This window comes from Meles meles, chromosome 13, assembly GCF_922984935.1.
Source record: "Meles meles chromosome 13, mMelMel3.1 paternal haplotype, whole genome shotgun sequence".
Taxonomy (NCBI): domain Eukaryota; kingdom Metazoa; phylum Chordata; class Mammalia; order Carnivora; family Mustelidae; genus Meles; species Meles meles.
The window spans coordinates 32337567-32358995 of NC_060078.1; the positions used below are offsets into that span (position 1 = coordinate 32337567).

Below are 21429 nucleotides of genomic sequence, written 5' to 3' on the forward strand. Positions count from 1 at the left end.
GGGGCTCAAGGCAGTCCCGGGGAGGCGGAGGGGTCGGAAGAGGCCTCTCTGATGGGGTGACATTTAGGAGAGACCCCGTGAAGATAGGGTAGGCCCCGTGGACACTTGGAGGAAGAGCTCGGCAGGTAGCGGGCATGGCAGGCACATGGCTGCGGGCAGGAGGGCACCTGCATGTGGTGCAGGAGGCACGAGGAGGAGTGGGGAGGAGGGGGAGGCCTGGGACTAGTGGAGGAGGTCAGATAGGCAGCTGTACCATTAGCGCTGGGCTTGTGCAAAGCCCGAGGGAGGCAGGAAGTCACCTAAGGGTAGTGAGTAGGGAATAAGGGCCTCACGGAGTGAAGTACGGAAGGACAGTCCTTGAAAGGGACCCAAGTGTCCGTCCACTGCTGAGCGCATAGGGTGTGGTAGCTCCACAGCGGAGTATTACTCAGCCGCGATGGTAACGCGGCCCGGCCACGTGCTGCCACGTGGATGAACCTAGAAAACCTTATGAGAGGTAAAGAGGCCAAACACAAAGGGCACGTAGTGTACGGTGCCTTGTGTATGAAATGTCCGGAACAGGCAAATCCGGAGAGACAGACTGCAGACTCGTGGCTGCAGGGGCTGTGGGGAGGAGAGTGAGGCGTGATTGTTTATGGGTACAACGTGGCCTTTTAGATTGATGGGAATGTTGTAGAACTGTAGAGAAGGGGCGGTTGCACAACATTGTGGATATCCTGAAAACCACTGAATTGTACACTTTAACATGTTAAAATGGTGAATTTTATCTTAAAAGAAAATTATTTTAAAGGATGCGCTGGCTGGTGGGTAAATAGACCACCCAGGGCAGGGCCATCACTGGGAAGTAAGGACGGTAACTGGAGGTGCTGTTGGGGAGTGAAAAGAGATCAGCTCCTGGACTCGTTTTGAATGGAAAGTCAAGGATTTGCTGGGGTGGGTGGGTGTGTGCGTTTGTGTGTGCGTTGAGGGGTGTGTGTTACAATGACTGCACAAGGTGTTTGACCTGAGCACTTAGAAACATGGAGTCCTTCCTTCCTGAGATGGTGAAGCAATATGTTTAGTGAGGGGGAAGTGGAATCTGTAGTTTAGCTTTCAACGCGTTACATTGGACATGCTTGTTAGTCATCCATATGGAAACATCGAGAAGGCAGAGGGGGTGTGCTGATAAATGCACAATGAGTGGCTCTGGGTTGGGAGCCCCTCATTTGTAGCTCTCGGTGGTCTCTCTGGGGTAAGCCCTCCTATCACACACCTACCTCAAGCCTCCAGCGTGACTGCAGCTGGCTAGATCCCGGAAACCTAGCACTTGGCTCTCCAGAGCCTACCATGTGGGCCCAGGCTGGAGATGGAAATGTAAGTGTCACCAGCACCTGGGCTGTATTTAGAGCCACAGGTCCAGCTGGGCTCACTGACGCAAGGGGTGTGGGTGTAGGGAGGGGGGGGCTAGGCATCCCGGTGTTCACCTTAAGGGAGGTGGGGATGAGCCAGCAAAGGCAACTGAGAAGGAGCACCCTCCCAGGGAGGAGGAGGACCAAGAGGGAGCACGAGAGGACAGGAGCATGATGGGGGGTGGGGTGGTTGGGGAGGCATGCACTGTGCAGGACTAGGGGCAGGGCTCAGGAGAGGGAGGAGGCAGCCAGCCCTAACACGCAGCAATATTTGCCAATTAGCATATGGATCTGTGTTTACTTTTCTGTTTTCAGCATAATGATTCTTAATTGCCCTCATTAGGGAATGTCCAAATCCGCTAAAGTTTACAGAGCTGGCCAACCAGGGTTGTTTTTTTTTGTTTTTTTTTTTTTTTTATCGGCTTGACACTCTGTCCCCTGCCTTCAAAGCCCTTCCCTGGCACACTGGTAGGCTCACCTCTTAGAGGCATGCAGGCCTGCCCCCTCCAGCTCAGCTCATCTGTGCAGATGCTAACTGGTCCTCTAGGGACAGGACTGCTTAGATAAGCAGACCACTAAGGGGAAGTGAGTATCAGGATCTCAAAGGCTTTATAGGAAGTGAGAGCCGCCAGTCTCAAAGACTATGTTCTGTGTGATTCTTTGACATTCTCAAAAAGACAAAACTATAGTGGCAGAGAACCCACCAGTGGTTACCAAGGGTTAGGAGTGGGAGAGGGGTTGACTATAAAGGTAAGCAAAAGGGAGTTTGGGGGACAGTGGAACCGTTCTTGCGTGCTGGTTGTGATGGGGTAACATGAATTTATACATGTGTTAAAATTCATAAAATCGAATACCCCAAAATGTCAATTTCACTGCAAGTTAGTTTTAAAAATTATAAGTTAGTGATAACCTCTTCCTCCCCCACACTCCCCTAGAAAGAGGAAGTGAAAGGTGGCCATTTAAATAGCACCCCTGGTGAGCTTTTGGACTCAACACCATCCTCTTCTACACTGTCATTTAATACACACCGCCTATAAAGCCGGGAAGGTAGACGAGGGCCTTGAATACCAAGAGGAGTTTGAACCTAATTCAGCAAGCAAGCGGGAGTCATCGATGGTTCTTGAGCATGAGTGGTATCCTCAGAGCTGTACTTTAAGTTGATTAATCTGGACACCAGGAGAACAAGGACAGAGAAAGGGGATGATGGCAGATGGCAGGAAGGGCAGGGACTGGTTGTGGGGGTCTGTGGGGTTGGAATGCCACTAGGATTTGGAATCCCAGGGACAGGAATGGCAGAAACCAAGAAGGACAGGCTAGGAGGCAGAAAGAAAATGGGAGCTGTCATCATCTGCTGGCTAGACAGTGGCCAGGCCCTCCTGGTGTCTGTTCTCTTCACCTCAGCTTAGTTCCTCATCCAGCCACCCTTGCCCACTCCCTCCATTTCTGTCTCTGTTTTTCGTTGAGTCTGATTATCCTCTCTTGCCCCCCCCCCCTTCCCAGCCTTCCTCCTGCCTCTGTCTGTTTCCTGGCTTTTCCTCACACCCAACACATTCACAGATAAACACATGCGTAGCCCATTCATGCACGTATCCCATCGTCCATTCAGCCATAGTTGCTGTGTGCCCCATGTGAGTGCCTTGCAAGGTGTGGAACGGGTCAGGTAGGAGGGGCTCTTTGCAGGTCTGGGCAGCTGTGCCCAGGGTTTGACTTCTGGAATGTCACCGTGGCTGCTTAGTGACATGCAGGGCTGTCCCCAGGCATGTTCACCCATCTGCTTGAAGCCTGGCACTCTGTCCCAGCCCAGCACCCGCCCCCTTAGGGCATTTGTGTGTTTTTGTTCATGGGAAGGGGATGCAAACCTGGGCAGACCTCCCTGGCAGAGGGCTAGGATGGGGAGGGAGATGAAATCATTCCCAGATCCCCAAAGCCCAGGTGCCTGGCCTCTACACCGTTTAGAGCTCTGCCCTCCGGGCCTCCTGAGGCAAGGGATCCCTCATGTTGAAAGGCAGCCCAGAGACAGCAGTTGGCCTGAGGTCACAGCGCGTATCAGTTCGAGGGCTTCTGGGACCCTGTCCTCCGCCCCCTCGGCCCCTCCCCGCCACTCCGAGGCCTGGGGAGGTGGACTGGAATATAAAACGGTGTGATTAGCAGCAGGCAGTGTGCCCTCCCGATTTCCATAAGACATTTAGATTTCTTTGCCTTGCCACACATTTCTCTCTCTGTGGGAACAGGGAAATAGTTTTAGCATGGTAAATAGACAGAGCCAGGCAGCTGCTGAGTGCAAAGCCAGCTCCCAGCCCTGCACCAGCCTGTCCCTCCTCCTCCTCCTGAGGCCCCTTGAGGGCTGGGTGCCTTCTCCACCAGCCATCCTGCCCCTCTGGCCACACGATCCTTCCCAGCCTGGGCCCCAGAGGGAGCCAAGGGACGATTCCAGGCTTGGGACAGACCGGGATGCACACCCTTTTTTTATCCCCTGCATTTTGGATTCTCCTTCCTGCACCTCAAAGAACACAGACACCCCACTTAGGCCCCTTGCCCCCACCCCAGCCAGAGCTCCAGTGTGGGTTTACCAGTTGGGGGAGGGAAGGAAGGAACTGACACCAGGTATTGGGAGTAAGGTCCAAGTTGGCAGATTCTGATCTTAAAGTTAAGAATGTGGCCACCTATGCTGGGAGGTGAGCCCGAGTTGCAGGCAGGAGCTTTCCACTTGGGGCATGTGCCTTTCAAACAGGGTCCCTTGCAGGAGAGAGGGAAGGAAGGAGGAGGGGTGCACGAGCTGGGGGAATGCTTGAGATCTCCCTGGGTGCGGGGTGGGGTGGAATGAAACAGGTCATTCTGGAATGAAGAGCTCAGAGCCCCCGCCTCATAAATCCTACGTGGCCCCCTACTGCGTGCCCATGAATTTCCATGTGGTCTGAGATGGTACCTGAGATCCCCTGGGCCTTCCACATAAACTTGCCCTATGACCATGACCACAAGCACTAGTAAGGTGAATCTTGGCCTCCTGGCCAGTCCCCGTAAAGCCACTTCATTTCTCTAAGTAACCCTGGGACTAATTGCTCTGATGCCTAGAGGTCCAGGGCAGCCCAAAGATTCGGATCCCACCAGAAATGGCTATTTACTTGAGGCATGGGAATGGAGGCCAGCGTGGCTGGTTCCAACTCGGAGGATAGTTACAGTTAGCTCTCTGCTGTTTTCAGTGGACATAGGTCGGGGGATAAGATGGGACCCTCCCAGAACCGAGGTTACCGGGCCTGAGTAAGAGCCCTTGGTCAGCCGTGCGACCATCGTCACTGGCAGAAGACTTGAGCCTCTGAGGTAATGCCGGCTTTGAGGAGCACCTGTCGGACACTGGGGCTGGTGTGTCAGATGCTCAGAGCCTTGTTTACCATGCTGAGGGCATGACCGCCTCACCTGTGCAGAGGGGACGATCTACCCTGCTGGGCTTTCAGACATGCCTCGTGGCATTGGACACCAGCTCTCCAGGTTTGCCTGCAACAGCCTGGGTTTTAGCACGTGTAAGTCCCACGTCCTGGGCAAACTGGGACAGTTGGTCACCCAGGGGCCGGCCTGAGAGGTGGCCTGGTTTTTCCTCACACATCCACATTTATACACGTTGAGAAACAGGCTCTGAGCCAGACAAGCCTGGAATGCAGGAGAGAGACAGGTGGTCAGGAATAGCTGGGCTCTGGAAGGCTGAGATTCCCATAGTGCACAAGGGCAGTGGGCTGCAAATCAGGAAAACAATTTGAAAGCACCTGTCCCTCATTTACCTTAATGCGAGTACCCAGTACACATTATAATGCACTTCCCAGAAGAGCCAGGGCTGGCTGCGGGGCCCGGCGACAAGATCCCTCCCGAGGGAGGGAGGGGAGGTGGCCGTGCAGGTGAGGAGCACCTGCCTGCCTCGTGCTCTCGTCTGTGAGCTAAATAATACACACGTCCACGCGATGAAATTGACAGCTCTCTAGTATTCTTTCCCCAAAGTGCCAGCTGCCGATCGGATTGAATTAGATTTCACAGGAGTTTTTGCAATACATGGAATTCACCAGCAAATTACTCTTAAAGAGGGAAAATCAATCATTTGGAGCAGAGATAAGCTGAAGGCAAGGCAGCCTTGGATTGATCCCGTCTGTGCAGGCGTGTATGGAATTCAGCAGATAACCTGGGGAGAGGAGGAGGGGGAGGCTGGCAGAGAGAGGGCTGGAGGCAGGGGAGAAGAGGAGGAGGAGGGAGGGGGAAACAGGAGGGGTGATGGAAGAGGAGGGGAAAAAGGAGAAATGGAAAAGAGACCAGGGGGAGAAAGAGCAAGGAGAAGGGGGAGAGAAGGGAAGAGTGGGACAAGAGGAGAGTGGAGGAAGAGATGAAGGAACACAAAGGAGGATTAGAGAGGGCAGCAGCCGAGGAGGACGAGGAGAGGCCTGGAACAGCAGCAGGAGTGGAAAGCAATCCGAGGGAGCACAGCGGACATTGAGGGCCCTTAGAGAATCACCCCGGTTTGCAGATCTGGAAACTGAGGCCCAGAGAAAATGAAGGGCTTGCCACACTCACAGTGATGAATGGCCCATGCAGGAAAATGGTTCCTGCCCATGCTCTTCAAGGGCCCAAACCACAAAGGAGCTTGGGGGGAGAGGGCGGGTGGGCTGAGAGCCTGAAACCAGGGCAGGGTCCTTCAGCTGGTGCAGGCCTGAGAGGCGGCCCACTCTTGGGGCAGAGAAGCTGAGACTCTGGGCTGGACAAGGCTGGCACGCAGGAGAGGAAGACAAGGCTGAGCTACCAAGCGTGTACTGTGGCCTTTGCTGGGGCCCTGGGTTGGGACTGTGTCCAGGAGCAGGGCGCTGGGTCAGGGGACCGTGAAGAGACAGAGTCAGAAGGTTTCAATTGCCAGGAGGTACCGTCGTCAATTGCTCCCCCGGACTCTGAAACTTGGAAGATCCGTGGGGGTTGAGCCAGAGTTGGGGGATGGAGGCGGTGCCCACCACACGGCTCCCTCTGGTGGCCCGCTGGACTCTGCCTTCACAGCGGGCGGCGTGGTGTGCTGGGCATGGGACGCTGCGGGAGAAGCAGTGATGGGAGGGGGTGCCGAGGGGCCCGCCTCCTGCTAAGGCTCACATTGGCGTGTCTGATTGGGGTTAATTAAGGGAAAGTCTGGACAAAGGGGTGATAAAGGCTCCATCTTCAGTGGACTTTGATTTTCAGCCGCTCGATAGCGTGGATGAGACCAATAGAGCACAGGGGAGAAGGGAGACGTATAGCCCCTGGCCGGCATGGGGGGATCCACTCACCCCTGCACATATCCAAGCCTTTGCCCATCCCTGTCTGCCCCCTTCATTCTTGGCCAAGCAATAGAAATCAGCCCTTCCCCAGGGCCTCCTCTTTCCCTCCCCCACTCCCTTCTAGAACAAGAATAACAACCTTATTCACTGAACCCTCACTCAGTCCCGGGCACTTTACCAGAATCTTGCAGCTTATCGGTAAGTGTGCTGTTAGGTGGCCCTCATTATTTCCATTTTGCAGAATAGAAGATTGAGGCACAGAGAGGTAAGAGCTGTTGGGCAAAATCCCACAGCTGAAGAGGGCAATTGCTTCTATCTGGAGTCAGGTCTGACCCCAAGAGGCTATGCTTTGAGCCACCACTAATGTTTAGGGTCCCCACATCCCAGAGTCACTGGTCACGGGGCTCTTCCCTGGCAGGTCTGAGTCCTGGATGCGGTTTCTGTGAGGGTGGCGCTCTCGAGTTGCCTCTAGGCACTCAGGACTCCAGCCCCATTCCTGGCTCAGCTAAGGGCAGCCTGCCAGCCCACAGATCTCTCTGGTTTTTATTTCAAAACACTGCCCAGCACTCCCAACATAAAGGCCACCTTGGGCCTTGCTGCCCTCCCCTGGTCTTTCCTCTTCTGTGAAAGGGAATGAAGGTCCCTTGCAGGGTATATCCTAGCTCACAGAGTTGGGGAGGTTGGTACCCCTAGCATCTGCGGTACAAAGGAAAAAAAACACGAAGTTCCTATCAGAGAGCCTTCTGTCGTAGGCAAGAAAACCCAACTCCTATCACCCACCAAAACAAGACAGGGCAAGGAGGAAAGGCTGCTTCTTAGCCCTGCTGGTATGCCTTGTTCTCCAGCCATGGGAGTGCGTTGCCCAAGGTCATAGAGCTAGAGAGTGACAGAGCCTGTTCTCCAGCCCAACCTTACTCTCCACTGCACATCACGTCACTGGTCCCCAACAAGCTACTCCCCTGACCATAGCAGGGAGATGAGCCTCTCCAAGGGGTGAATGGGCAGCGAGGTGCCTGGGAGGAGGGGGCAGTGAGAACCAAGCAAGCAACAGCTGTGCGGGAGGCATCTGAGGGCCTGGGGTCCAGGGAAGGAGTCTGGGGGCCGGGTCAGATCATCGTCCCTTTGGAGAGCAGGTCGTCTGCAGGGGCTATGTGCCAGCGGCTGCAGGTGACGACCAACGGAAGCTGTACTCCGAAGTCAGGTGCAGACCCTAAGAGAGCCCAGGCCACCCTCCTGCAAGCCCAGGGCTGGGGTCTGTGCCAGGTGGCATCGGCGGGCGGGAAGGAGGAAAATGTCGCCATGCCAGGCAGTGCTTAACAGAACCGCCGCCCTGGGCCCTCCCAGAGTTGTGAGTGTTCAGGGGGCCTGCAGGGGACCCAGCACGCACAAAGCTCTCAATTACTAATTGGGAAAAACGCAGCTGGGTCCCTTCACAGAGCCGGGTGACCCCTGGCACGTGGGTTCGCTGGCCATGGGAGCGGCAGAAAGGCTAGGAGGGGTGTCCTTTCTGGGCGGTGCCTGGTGGACCACCGCTCCCAAGGCCACGGCCCACGTCCAGCAGCGGGAGGTGGGGGGAGGCAGGGCTGAGGGGAGCTGAGGGTGGGGGGACAGCCCCTTCTGGCAGCCGCTGATAAGGAGGTCTGGACCAGCCGACTGCCCTCCGCGGGGTGGCAAGCCTTCGGTCACCAGGAGCACAGTGCTGCTGGCTGCACGGGTGGGGACGGTGGGGAGCGAGGAGTGATCTCCCGTGTCCTTCCGCCTTCCTCTAAACAAATAAAGCGGAGCTGTCGCAGCCCCGCAGGCAGCCACTGGTGCCCCAGCCTGGTGCGGGGAGGGCAACGCTGCTGCTTGGCTCCGGGACCCGCGGCTGCCGGCTATCAGCCTTTTCATCGCCTCTCCCAGCTGGAAGAGAATTTAATCCACCGGCCTCCTCTCCACACGCACTGGGACTCCTTTTGATGTTCCTCCTTATCTCCCTTCCCAACAAATTTGCCCCTCAACAGTTCCAAGAGGGCCTCCTGCCTCTGTCCGCCCCAAAACCCTCCCTCCCAGCCCCAGTGAACGCCCTCCCGTTGGGCCTGGCAGTGAGGGGCAGGCTCTAGCCCTCCACCTGCCTGGGTCCCTGACCTTGGCAGAGGAGCCTTCCCCTGGGCCTCACTCCTATTCTCGGAGAATGGGGGAGGAGCCCACCCACCTGCGCCCTCCCCCACCAGTTCTCTGCTTTGGGAGCAGTGTTGTGCGGTGGGAGGGGCTGAGAGCTGGGTGGTTGAGAGCTCCCTCGGAGCCAGAGACAGAACAGACCCAACTTCAGATCCTTCGCTGGCAGCTGTGAGGCCTGAACGAGTAGCCCTCCCGGGCCTCGCTTTCCTTCTCCAAGAAAGGAGTGTGCGGATTCTGATGTCTATAAAGACTCTGGTTAAGTTCCGTGTGGCACACAGTTAGGGCTTAATAAACAGGAGCTGTCTGGCAGAGGACCGCCGTTAGTCGGGGTTCCGCACCACTTTGGTGACCTGGGTAAGTATCACACACACATCCTATCCCCAGGGGCTCACAGTCTTACAAGCCAAGTCCCAGCAGGACTTGGCCGCTGGGCAGGTTCTGAAAGGGACAGGCTGAGCATTTAATGGGACTTACAGGGAAGGTTGCCCTGGGGTCTCAGGACCACTGCAGCAGGGAGTGAACTGGCCCCAGGCGCAAATCTGGAAGAGCAGGGATCTCGTTCCTTGAGACTCAGAAACCTGGCCTGAGGGGTCAGGTACGCAGGGCTGAGTCCACACTGAGCTGAGCCCCACCTTCCCAGGCATCTCTTCCGTCCCTTGCTCTGGTCCTCTGTCCAGGCACCACGTGGCAGCTCCAGCCCCCACCCCCATACCCCCATGAGCTGTTTACTCTGTTTTCTCTCCCCAGCGGCTCACCCACCACACCTGGCTGGTCAGTCTTCTCCCCTACTCTCAGACTGGCTCCCTGCCTTGCCTTGCTCTGTCCTGGCAGTTCTCAAACCTGGGAGCAACAGACACTTGGAGGGCTGGCTGGCAGGTGCTACCCACACAACCCCGGTGTTTCCGAAGAGTAGATTTGGGCATGGCCCAAAATATGCATTTCTTTTATTTTTTTAAGGTTTTATTTATGTATTTGAGAGAGATCACAAGTAGGCAGAGAGGCAGGCAGAGAGAGAAGGGGAAGCAGGCTCCCTGCCGAGCAGAGAGCCTGATGCTGAGCTCAATCCCAGGACCCTGGGATCATGACCTGAGCCGAAGGCAGAGGCTTTAACCCACTGAGCTACCCAGGTGCCCTCCAAAAATATGCATTTCTAACGAAGTTTTTGGTAAAGCTCAACTACTGGTCCCTGTGCCCTGCTCAGAGAACCACCTCTCTGCCCTACTGGTTCTCACCTTTGGACACACATTAGAATGAACAGTGTGGAGAATGTTCCGAGGTCCAGAGGTCTGGTCTCCTCCAGCTCACCCATGTCTGATTTGCTTGGTCTGGGGTACAGCTTAGGCATGGGGATACTTTAAAGACCCCCCAGCAGATTTTGCCGGGTCTCCCGATGGAGGACTCCGGCTGTGCCTCTCCCCCGCTCACCCCTCTGGACCCCTGTGGGTGCCGCCGAGCTCCTGCCTGCCCCTACTGATGTTTCCACAGCCCTAGCTGCACAGTGTGGTTCTCTAGGGAGCATGGGCAGCCCCTACCCCTCAGCCTCCTACTATCCCAACAATCTCGCCAGCTCTTCCCCACACACACCTTTGCAAATCAGCTACCAGTCTGCCTCCTTACTAATTCCTCATTCCTGCTCCTCGCCTTTGCTGATGTGGTGGTGAGGTGGGGCGGGGGGGGCTCTCCCAGACCAGCAGTGGCAGGGCAGGCAGCACCTGAAACTTGTTAGAAGTAGAAATTCACAGGAATTTCTAATTTCACAAGTCCTGGCCGTGGGCAACAGTCTGTAGCTTACCAAAGCCTCCAGGTGCTTCTGATACACGCTAAGGACAGAGTTCCACGCGTAAAACCACTTCCTCCACGAGGAACCCCTCCTCTTCTAGCTCATTTTCCCTTCATTCCTAAAACCAGTTCAGAACTCCCCTCTTGGGGCAGCCTTCCCGGCTTGGCCTCATCTGCTGGTGCTTGTTCAAATTCTGCCCCGGGGAGCTCAACATTACCGCCACCTCCTCAGTCTGTTCTGGGAACTCCTACTGTCCTGACCCCACTTCCCTCAGCCTAGATGGCACCCCGGCCTGGGATTTTATCCTCACTCTGCTGCCAACAAGCTGTGCACCCTTGGGTGACTCAACCTCTCTGAACTCCATTTCCTCTGGAGGGGTTTCCAAGCTCCCATGTTCCTTCATCTCCACCGTACGGCCTGTAGGAAGAGGACAACTCAGAGGACTGGGTGAGGAAAAGCGTCCGAAACCCAGTGGCTCCTTGAGCTCCCACCGTGTCCCTGCTCTGCTTTATGCTGCCTGGGGCGTGCTCTGTGGCTTCGAGGACGCCCAACTTTCCCCAGCAACCACAGAGGAGAATTCTGTGCTTACTCTGGACAGTGTCTGACAGCGAGCAGGTGCCGGTAACTGTGTGCCGTGCTGTCGTTCATATCGGCCACTGTTTGTACACTTCGGGAACATCCTTCACGACCCGGCTCTCAGGGACCACACCCCACCCAGAGCGATGCGTGCCACGGACTGCCCTTCGCGGGCAGGAGGGAAGCCACGGATATGTGGAACGTGTATGGGCGTGGCTTTGCTGGGGAAGAGACCCCTGGATGGGGTGCGGTGGCCTCTAGAGAAGGCTCTCCAGCAGCTGGGCCAGCGGAGACAGGGAGACCGCAGCGTGCCCTTTACACTTTAGAACTATGTGAAAACTTCCCATGTCTGTATGTGTCAGGTCTTGGCGTTTTCTGTGTTAGGAAGATTGAAACGTGACCGTGCTCGGGGTCGTTTTCTGCAGGGGTTTGGTCTAGGCTCCTGGGAGGAGGACATAGGAGTGCGGCCCATCCCCCTCTCCCCCAGCGCTGCCCCCTTCCCCACCTCCCTCTGGGTGAGGACCCAGTGTGCTCAGGACCCCGGTACCCTCGTCCTCTGCTTCCCTCTCCTTCCTCTGGGTTTGGGGCCCCTCAGACACGAAAGGGGCTCTTCCTCTGGAGCAGGGTATGCTTCTAGGGTCCACTCGGCCCCTCTGCCTTCCCCTGACCTCGGATCTCACCATCTTTTCTTTCCGGTTCCTTCCTCCTCTCCGTGCCTTTCCGGCTCCTTCTCTGTCTCCATACCCTTTGACCGACTCCCACTGACAGAACTTGGTAAGTGAGCCTGGGAAGGGCCAGGGCTGGGGGTGGGGGTGGGGTGGGCACATGGGGGAGGGGTTGCAGAGGGGGTGTGGCTCCATCTGCCCAGGCACAGCTCAGCCTGCCCCCACCTTGTCGGGCCTCCAGGTCCTGCGGTGGAGGGAGAGGCGTTGGTGTCACCTGCTCCGAGCTGTCACACTCTGCCGGCCTTGGCTATTAGTGCCCCTTCGGGCATTTAATTGGGCCTCTGTCAGACGAATGGATTCCATGCCAGGGAGAACTGAGGACTCCACGAGCTGACAGGGCCAAGGGAGCATTGCCTACACCATCTGTGGGAGCCACTCTGGGTGGGGGCTTTGGAGGCCCTGCTGCTTGTCTGGACCCCAAGACTGGCAATGTTCCTGTTTTGGTCATTCGTAATTGCAAATAGAAAAAAAGAGAGAGAGAGAGAGAGACTGGTGGGTAAATGTTAATATGCCTTCATTCCACAAATGTGTTCGATCACCTGTGGGACAGCCCCAGGGCTGGAAGGATCTCATGAACTCTCAGGCTTCACTGGGGGTTATCCTTTCCAGCCTTGCCAAGACCATCCCCTTCTGAGCAAGGAAAGGCTTTCAGGTGGCCTGGCTGCTCCCCTCCCAGCAGAAACAGGTTCTGGGAGGCATCCCTGGGCAACCAGAAGAGAGGCATGCTTCCTTTGCCCGCCCTCCGTTCCAAAGAAACACACACAGAGGGGTTGTGCTGGGCACTGGGTCAGGGGCGAGCTGCATGGGCAGGCGGAAATTCCCTCCTGGCGCTCGCAGCCCAGGTCTGTAACCCGGTGGCATCTGCAGTAAGGGTCAGGAGAGGTTCTCCATGGATTGGTTATAAACCACAAGCCGTCGGCCTAGGTTGAAGGAGGCTTATTTGGGGGTAACTACCCCCTGTGGGGAGTTGAATCCATCTCTGAGCAGACCAGACTCTGGAGAGTCAGTAAGCCATGTCTCCCACCTTCAGCAATGGTTCTTTGGATCTGAGGTCTTGGATAGTATGGAGACCTCACACCCTTTGTGTCGGAACAAGCCAAGTGGTGTCCGAGTGCCCCGTGAGCTTGGGCCCTGTTAGAAGGATCAGAAACACCTGGCTTGGAGTGAAGCACGCCCCTCCCCCCAACCTGAAACTACAGACTTGAGCTGCTGGGCCGCAGCAGAGCCCGTGGAGGACATGGCAGCTCCTGGCTACCTAGGACCCACTGTCCTCCAGGTCACCACTAGCTGGCCACAGTGTAGGGGGTCCACAGGGGTTCACTTCACCATTCAGGGGCTTGGGTAATTCCCATTCCACGTGTAAGGAAGCCAGTGTTCTCCCTGATTGACATGTTCTGGGGGGAGGGAGGGGAAGAAGCCACATCCTGCGCTGTCCCTTGTGCCCTCTCCTGCCCACGCCTGCCAAGGACACATACGTGCTTCTCTCCCCTCCCTTCCCACCCTCTGTCCTGTCTCCCTGCTGGGTCTTGCAGGTACAGAACCTTTCCAGTTGGGGTCACTGGGACTGAGGAAGGGAGCAGGAGATGGGAAATGAACCGAACCATCTGGAAGGGATATTTGGGGCGTCTGAAGGGATAACAAAGGCAAAAAGAACTGGCGGAGACTTCCAGTGGGCCCGGACATGGACAGGAGGCAGGGTCTGAGAGCCAGGCCAGGGTCACCCAGAGGAGGCCAGACCACTCTGGGATGGGGTGCTTGCAAGCCCTGCTATGGACCCTGTCCCTTCTCTACCTCCACCAAAGCCATGCTGCTCTGGACCCGCGGCCTCCGAAGCCCCTTCCGACCAGTTTCTTCTCCATTCTGCCCCAGGGCCTGAACAGCATGTTCGAGGTGTACCTGGTGGGGAACAACTCCCAGCACTTCATCATTTCCCCCACCTCTGTCCAAGGGAAAGCAGACATCCGCATCCGCGTGGCCGTCCCCCTGGACTATGAGACTGTGGACCGCTACGACTTTGATGTAAGGCCCCCCCTTTTTCTTCACCAGGTGGGGGGCTTTCAGGGGAGGCAGAGGGTGACACCATCTCCTGAAACTCCCCCTTCCAGCTCTCCCCATTCTTCTCCTATGGGTCCGACTCCAGGAAGCCCACTGAGCCCATGGCAGGGGCTGGGCTGAGCCTCCCTTTTCAAGGAGGACAAGGAAATGTCTGGGAATTGAGCAAAAATTTACCAGACACGGTCACAGCCCCGGAGACCCATAAGGAGCCTCACTGCCCAGCCCCCAGCAGAATCCGAGGCCATCCTGGCTTCCAGTCCCTGATGGAGAGACTCCCAGCAGCACACACCTGGGATAGGCAGTGACTCAGACAGGAACTCTGGGTTAGGACCTGCAAAGACCCCAGGGGGACTTATGGGGACAAGGCTCTGGGACCATGTGAGAGCTCACCTGGGCCCCTGCTCTGCACACCCAGCTCTTTGCCAACGAGAGTGTGCCTGACCACGTGGGCTACGCCAAGGTGAAGATCACCCTCATCAATGAGAATGACAACCGGCCCATCTTCAGCCAGCCGCTGTACAACGTCAGCTTGTACGAGAACGTCACCGTGGGGACCTCTGTGCTGACAGTCCTGGTGAGTCCCGCTCTTTCACCGGGCCACTGAGCTCTGGGGAAGACCACAGGGAGGCAGCCAGAGGGAACGGCCCAAGAAACATGGGCAGTCAGAGAAGGCGGTGCCCCTGAGCCCTTAGAAGCTGTGGTGTTTGTGTCTTAAAATCTCTGTACTCTTTATGATGGGGTTCCCAGGGTCCAGGCAACAATGTGGGAAGAGGACACCTGTGTTCTGCCTTGTCCCTGAGAGGGACTGAGTCTAGGTGGGCCAGGAGCCCTGGAAATGCCCTCTAGTGGGGATAGAGGCCAACCATCTCTGAGGAGGGCCACTGTCTCTCTAAGCACCAGGGAAGAATGAACTCCCCAGCTGCCCTTGGCTGGGACTTTGACAAAGGGCCCTTCCAGTGTCCCATTTGGTACCCTTTCTGGCAAGGGACATGAACTCTTAAATGGTTCAAGCCAAAAACGTAACAGCTCTTATAACTCAAAGTATAAATGATATCAGGCATGGCTGTACCCAGGCACTCTGTTAGCGAGAATCTGACTTCAGCACCAGGCTCTGCTTTTCTTACATTGGCCGAGAGGAACACCAACACCCCCAGGCTTGCTTCTTACCAGTTTATCAACCCTAGTGGGAAAACAATAATCTTTTTCATTAGTTCCAGCACAAGTCCCATAGCTGAGTCTCCTTGCTGGGCCGTGCTGGAGCCCATCATCTTGGTCCTCATCTCCCAGAGATGGGTCACACTCTTGCTGGTGGAGCCAGGGGTTGGGTCCGCTCCATGCAAACTCTATGGGCTAGAAGTGGGGAAGGGGCTGTGCGAAAGGGGCTTCTGTTGGCAGAGCAAAGAGGACTGGTTGTCTGGCAGATCAAAGCGGCAGACGTGTGCTACGTAAGCTCAGCTCATACGCCTAGTAGGTGCTCAGTAGCTGTGATAGAGTTGAGCTCACCACTGCTCTTTCCTGCCCACATGGAGGGCCTTGGGGTCCTCGCTGCCATATCTTGTTCTGTCCTTACTCCAAGCCGAGACGTCGCCTGCTGATCCCAGGCCCACTGTTCCGAAGTGTGTTTACTCTACCGACAGATGGTGTGAAACTGTACTGAGCCCCAGGCCCTTCCCATCTGACAGTTATTAATATTTCAAACAGATGTTCAGCTAGGCGGGCCCTCAGACATAAACACAAAGTCTGCTGTGGCTGTTTCCCTCCCCGCCTGCTTCCCCAGGCTGTGGCCCCCCAGCTTCCACCAAGGTGCTCCTCGTAATCCATCACCGGGTGCTTGGGGGCCCCCCCATGGATCCTCTTGCAGCCTCTAGGGGCCCAGCTGGAGAGCAAGTGCCAGAGGCTTTGGCCTTCTGGACCCAAAGAGTGTCTGCAGCCCCCCTCCCCCCAGACATCTTCAAACATCAGGGTGAAGGACACCCAAGCAGCCTGGACTTCAGGGCCCCAGTGAGCCTGGGACCACATGGCAAAGAATCCAGGTGTCTATCTTGGTGGGTGTCCAGGGACTGCTCCCCGGTATTCTTGCTGGGGATGGTGGTCTCACTTTGCAATCCCAAGTTCCTGTGGCCCTGGGGAAGGTTTGCAGAACCTAGGACATACCTCTTGGCTGGTGGCCAGTTGCTGGTGCCAAGGACAATGAGTTAGGCCCGGTCTGCTCTGGGGCTGCCAGTGGAGAGCAGGTGCTCACACCGGGTTTTCTCAAATGCTAGAGCAGTTCCCGGGCCTGCGTGGACCCCTACCTGCCACCTACACCCCTTCTCCAGTTCCTCTCTGCTTGTTTAATGGATGCATTTAGCCTCCTCTGAGTGTCTCTCCCCTGGTCAGTCTCCAGTCGCTGCATCCGTTTAAGCCTTGCCCACCTCCTTCTCAACCCCCTGGCCCTAGGGCTGTGGGATTGTACAGACACAAAAGGGCGGTTTCACCCAATAGTAAACTCTAGTACCCGGGCTGCATGCTTACGGGAGCCCAGGACCTCCCAGGGAACTGGGGGTCCTACTTTCCTCGCCTTTGCTGTGTGCCAGTCTATCCACATCACTCTGGGGGCCTCCATTTCCTCATCGCAGAGTGGATATGAGACCTCAGGCTGCTGTCAAGAGGTGTGATGCTGGGTACCGGAGCTCCCCCTGAGCGGTCCTGCTTACCCACCATTATCTCCCAGTCTCCACCAGGGCACTTCCAGAGCTCTAGCTGGGAGCATGTTTCGTGGCCACACCTGGCATTCTGCCAGCCTGACCTGGCCTCCCCATCCCCCGCCCCCCCCCCCTTTTTCCAGGGTCAGCTTGATCTTTCCATCTCCTTTGCTGCAGGAGGAGCTGAAGTTATAGCTGCCTGCTCAGGGACTGTGAAATTCCTTCTCCATGACCTTTTCTAGGATGTTATTAAAATGTTTCATGGGCAGTTGTGTCAGGAAAAAAAATTATGAAGAAAAGTAAAAGGTTTTAATTTGCACCAAGGGCTGAGGCAGAGCCTGCTGTGAGGGGTCTCCCCAGCCCCCACCTGGCACCAGCCTGGCCTCCGTGGGCTCATTACCTATCCTGGTCGGTGAGGCAGCAGTCTGACGGGAGTGGGGAAGCTGGGAGAGGAAAGGCCATCATCTCCAGCCTGGTCTCCCAGCCGGGTCGGAGGGCTGGACCCTTGCCCCTCCCTGGACCTCCCCCAGCCCAGGTTTTGGGAACTTACACCCCCACCCACCCACCACCAGTTACAGCAAAAGGAATGCCCAATGGTGGATGGGACAGAGTGGGGACCCAGGGTGCAGAGGCTTGACCTTGACCACCGACTCTGGTCCTGGCCAACCTTGGGTGGTGAGGGCAGAAACTGCTTCTCTTTTTGCACCTTATTTGTAAAATGGGCAAGATGGACTAAGACATGTCCAATGCCCCTTCCAGACCTCGAGCTGACCTCTGAGGGTGTGGCTGTCCCCGGTGAGCCCTGGCTGGAAACAGGCACTTCACACGCACTGTTTCTAACCCCCACACGTGCCATCCTTCTCACCTTACGGGTGAGGAAACTGAGGCTCAGTAATGCACAGCCTGCTCAGGGCCCCGGGGCTAACAAGCGATCGAGCTGAAATTCACCAGAAGACTGCCTGACCCTGAGCCGTAGGCTCTTAGCCACCAGAGCTGCCCCGCCAGAAAGTTCTGTGTTGGACCGCTGAGCTTGTCCTTTCAGTTAGGCTCAGAGCAGAGGGGAAAGAGAGGAACTTTGGAGCGTTCTCTGCGGAGCCTGGGTGGACAGGCTGCAGGGCTGCTCCAGGCCTTGTGTCTCTGGGTGATGCGTGAGCCCTTGGAGAACCTCTGGCATCATCAGGTGAATTTTCAGTTCTGTAGGGCCCCAGGCACTGGAGGGTCAGAGCTGGGGGAGCTCCTTGCATTGAGGAGACCAAGTCAGGGAGACTGGAGCAGTTCACCCAAGGCAGCCCAGAGCTGGAGGTTGGGAGGAGCAGGACAGACATCTGTGCCCATCGGAGCCAGTTCTCTGGAGGGCGACCACGCAGGGGAGGGATGTGCCAGTGCACATGCTCCCACATTGTTTGGGAGGGCATAGACTTTGTGTGTGTGTGTGTGTGTGTGTGTGTGCATGTGTGTGTGCATGCCATGCACAACGTGTGCGCAGCTCCATGTGCTCAGGGACATGTGTTAGAACACACACGTCTGTGTTCATGAACACATCTAAAAGTTCCCATATACTGTCGGGGGCTCCCCATCCTCTAGGCTGTGTGGTTTGTCCTCCTCTCTTGTCCCTGGGCTGCTCTGATTCTTGCCTTTCCATCCTGCCTCCCAACCTGACAAGAGTCAGGTGTTAAGGCTCTGGGATGTCTTCTTCCTGGGCTTGGAGCAGGCCTGCAGCCCATCCAATTGGTACTTGGTGCCCAGCAGTTTTTCCTGAGCAGTAAGAAAGCACTCCAATCATTTGTTCATCCAACAAACGTTTTTTGAATACCTGTGTGCGCCAGGCACGTGGCCCTAAGGACCATGGTGATGTGCGTCTTGTCCTCATGAAGTTTACAGGCTCCTGGGGAAGCGTGATGTTAACACTAAGAAATGAATCTTTAATTATTACTTGTTATGATGTTACCTTTTTTTGTTTGTTTTTTTGACAGATCACAAGTAGACAGAGAGGCGGGCAGAAAGAGAGGGAGAAGGCTCCCTGCCAAGCAGAGAGCCTGATGTGGGGCTCGATCCTAGGACCCTGAGGTCATGACCTGAGCCAAGGGCTCAGAGGCTTAACCCACTGAGCCACCCAGGCGCCCCTATGATGTTATCTTTAATGATTACTTGTTATGATGTTATTACTTGTTTTTAGGGAACAATGAACACCTGTAACAGGACTTCTGACCTTGCCTGGAGTCAGGGAAGGCTTCCCTGAGGAATTAGCAATTGAGCAGGCATTAACAGATGAGTGAGGGGAGAGAAGCACTTTGGACAAACCGGGAAGAGCATGTGCAAAGACCCTGCGGCTGCAATATAGAGAGAGTGGCGTTCTCTCTAGAGTGGTGGAGTTTTATTTTGGTGATGTGGACAGGGTTCAGCGCTTTCTCTTGCTCCTGAATTGCCACTCACCCCGAATATAACCATGGGGCTGCTGTTCTGACAGTGAAGAAATCCTGTAGCAGACCGTCTCCATTCTCGTTCCTATTCTGTCCTGGTGGCCTATGGCAGGCAGGAATTTGGGAGGCTGCTGAGAGAGGTTGTACCTGGGGTGTGCAGTGAGCCGGCCTGGCCTGCTGCATTAGGGGGCTTGTGCCCAGATTCATTAGCTCCTTCGGGGAGGGATGCTGAGAAGGAACAGCAGCTGGGAAGGAGGTTACTCCCAGGGCAGATCTTACTGCCCTCCAGGGCCTTCTGTCCCTGCTCTAGAGAGGTAGGGCACAGCAGGAATGGGCAGAAGATGGACTGTCAGACAAGATTCTCTAGGTGTAGAAATCAAAGCAAGAAAGAGGCATGTAAGCACCATGACTGGGTATGCATGGGGCCCAATTCGCTCAGCCCAGGGGCAGGGTGCTATCCCTCGGCTCCTTGGCCTTGTGGGGCCAACAGGCATGGTTCCACTCTCTCCTCCCTGCCCCTCTTCCCAGCCTGTCCTCAGGGGACTGGTAACATCTTGGGCAGGGTCGTGAATCCAGTTTTGCTATGGGCTGGCCCCTCCTTCTCCAGGTTTAGCTTCTTTCCCATCAGGTGAGCAAAATAGCACCTCCCCAACACAGAGGGCAAGGTTGCTGGGAGACCCCACTGTGGGTCAAGGGCTCACAGTGGTCCACAGTGGTTTTTATCATCAGTGGCCTTCAGGGACCCCGATCCGGCTACCCTCTACTCTTCAGTCTGTGTGCAAGTCCAGCTCTGCCAAGAGGGGCCCTTGACAGGCCATTGAGCCTCTGTCATCTCTGACCTAGGCAGGTGCACTAAGAGGGCCTACCGGGGAGGGCTGCTGTGAGAATAGAGGGGGACAGCGTGGGAGGGCACTCAGCACCAAGCCCGGCCAGCAGTGTGCTCAGAGGCGGGCAGATGTGACCAGAGAGTGTGTGTGTGGCCTGGGCACGCTCTCAGGGACCTGGATTCAGAAGGCCCCACCCTTGGCCTGGTGCACTGCTGTCACTGCCTGGAAATTCTTAATTTGTGAACAAGGGGCCCTTGTGTTCACTTTGCACTGGGCCCTGCAAATTACAGAGCTTGTCCTGGCCGTGGGATTTTAGCATTCTCCGCCCACAGGCGAGCCCTTCTCTGCTGGTTTCATCCATCCCCACACTTGACACACTCGGCTCGTGCTTGCTTGGTGGCAGGCCCTGAGCTGGGACCCTCAGAGCTAGTTCCACTTTCTGTTGCATCAGAAACCACCCCAACTGCATGAAGCGACATCTGTTTTTCAATCCCCACAGGCTAGGCAGGTCAGCATCATGGACAGACATGGACAGAGCTCAGCAAGGGACTCCTTCTCTGTAGCTCCAGGGCTGGGGGTGACTCCAGCAGCTGGAGGCACCTCCATCCGGTGTCTGGTGCTCAGCCTGACTCGTGAGCACCCACACATGGCCTCTCCCCGGGGGGTAGACATTCTGAGAAGGAGCACCTCAGAGGAGGCCTCTGGGGAAAGCGTGTCCCAAGAGGACCAGGTGGAAGCTATGTGACCTTTCCTGACCTAGCCTCAAGCTCACCTGGTCCCTGACGCTGACTTCTGCTGGTTTTAGTGAGTCACCCAAGCAAGTTCATGAACATCAAGGGCAGGGGATGGAGACACCCCCCAGCTCTCAATGGTCAGAACGTCAAAGCATTTACACAAATGTGGGTGTCTTGGAATCAGAGCTCCAATTCAATACCCCTTCGTCCCAGCTCCCCCGTGTGCCCTGCACCTCCTTTTCCGTGTCTGTTCTCACCGCTCAGGGATTTCGTGGCTCCTATCCTTTCCTCCCCACTGCACTGGAAACTTTCCTGGAGCAAGCAGAATCTGGGGTTACAGACCCCAGCCCAGGAACAAAGGCAGGGGCTGGGAGGTACGATGGCCACTGGAGTCCAGGATCGCCCATCTCATCAGGGCATGTGATTGGTCAAGGCTGAAATGCACGCAGCCCCTCAGCCTGGCTCCGTGCACAGGTGAGCAGGAGCTGACTCTGCTTCCTTGGCTGCTGCCAGGCAGAGCTTGGTGCCCTCTGTGAAGCTCTGGGTCTCCACTGCAGAAGCCTTAACCCACTGTCCCTCCCTGAACATCACTTCATGCTCTCTGAGGCACGGAGGGCCCTCAGAGGCAACTACCATCCTCCATCCGGTGGCAGTTTATCAGGGGCCTAGAATCACAGCAGTGAGCGGGACAAACATCCCCATGCATTCCAGGGGCAGGAGGCAGGATGAGCAAGTAAGCACAGCGTGTGTTGTGGGGGTAGTGTCATGGGGAAAAATAGAGCTGGGCAGGCAGGGAGCATGAGG

General features: G+C 56.2%; 1 protein-coding gene across 5 annotated transcripts in view; it reads left to right on the forward strand.

Moving 5' to 3' along the window:
* The window catches only part of CDH23 (cadherin related 23), a 395682-nt gene that overhangs the window by 226208 nt on the left and 148045 nt on the right, over window positions 1–21429 (forward strand). For 3 of the 5 annotated variants that reach the window (XM_046026731.1, XM_046026733.1, XM_046026735.1), the window contains exons 12-14: window positions 11949–11954; window positions 13775–13924; window positions 14376–14534. In XM_046026731.1, the coding sequence (XP_045882687.1) occupies window positions 11949–11954; window positions 13775–13924; window positions 14376–14534 (315 nt within the window). The remainder of the gene's footprint in view (window positions 1–11948; window positions 11955–13774; window positions 13925–14375; window positions 14535–21429) is intronic. The other 2 variants (XM_046026732.1, XM_046026734.1) reach the window with 1 other exon arrangement.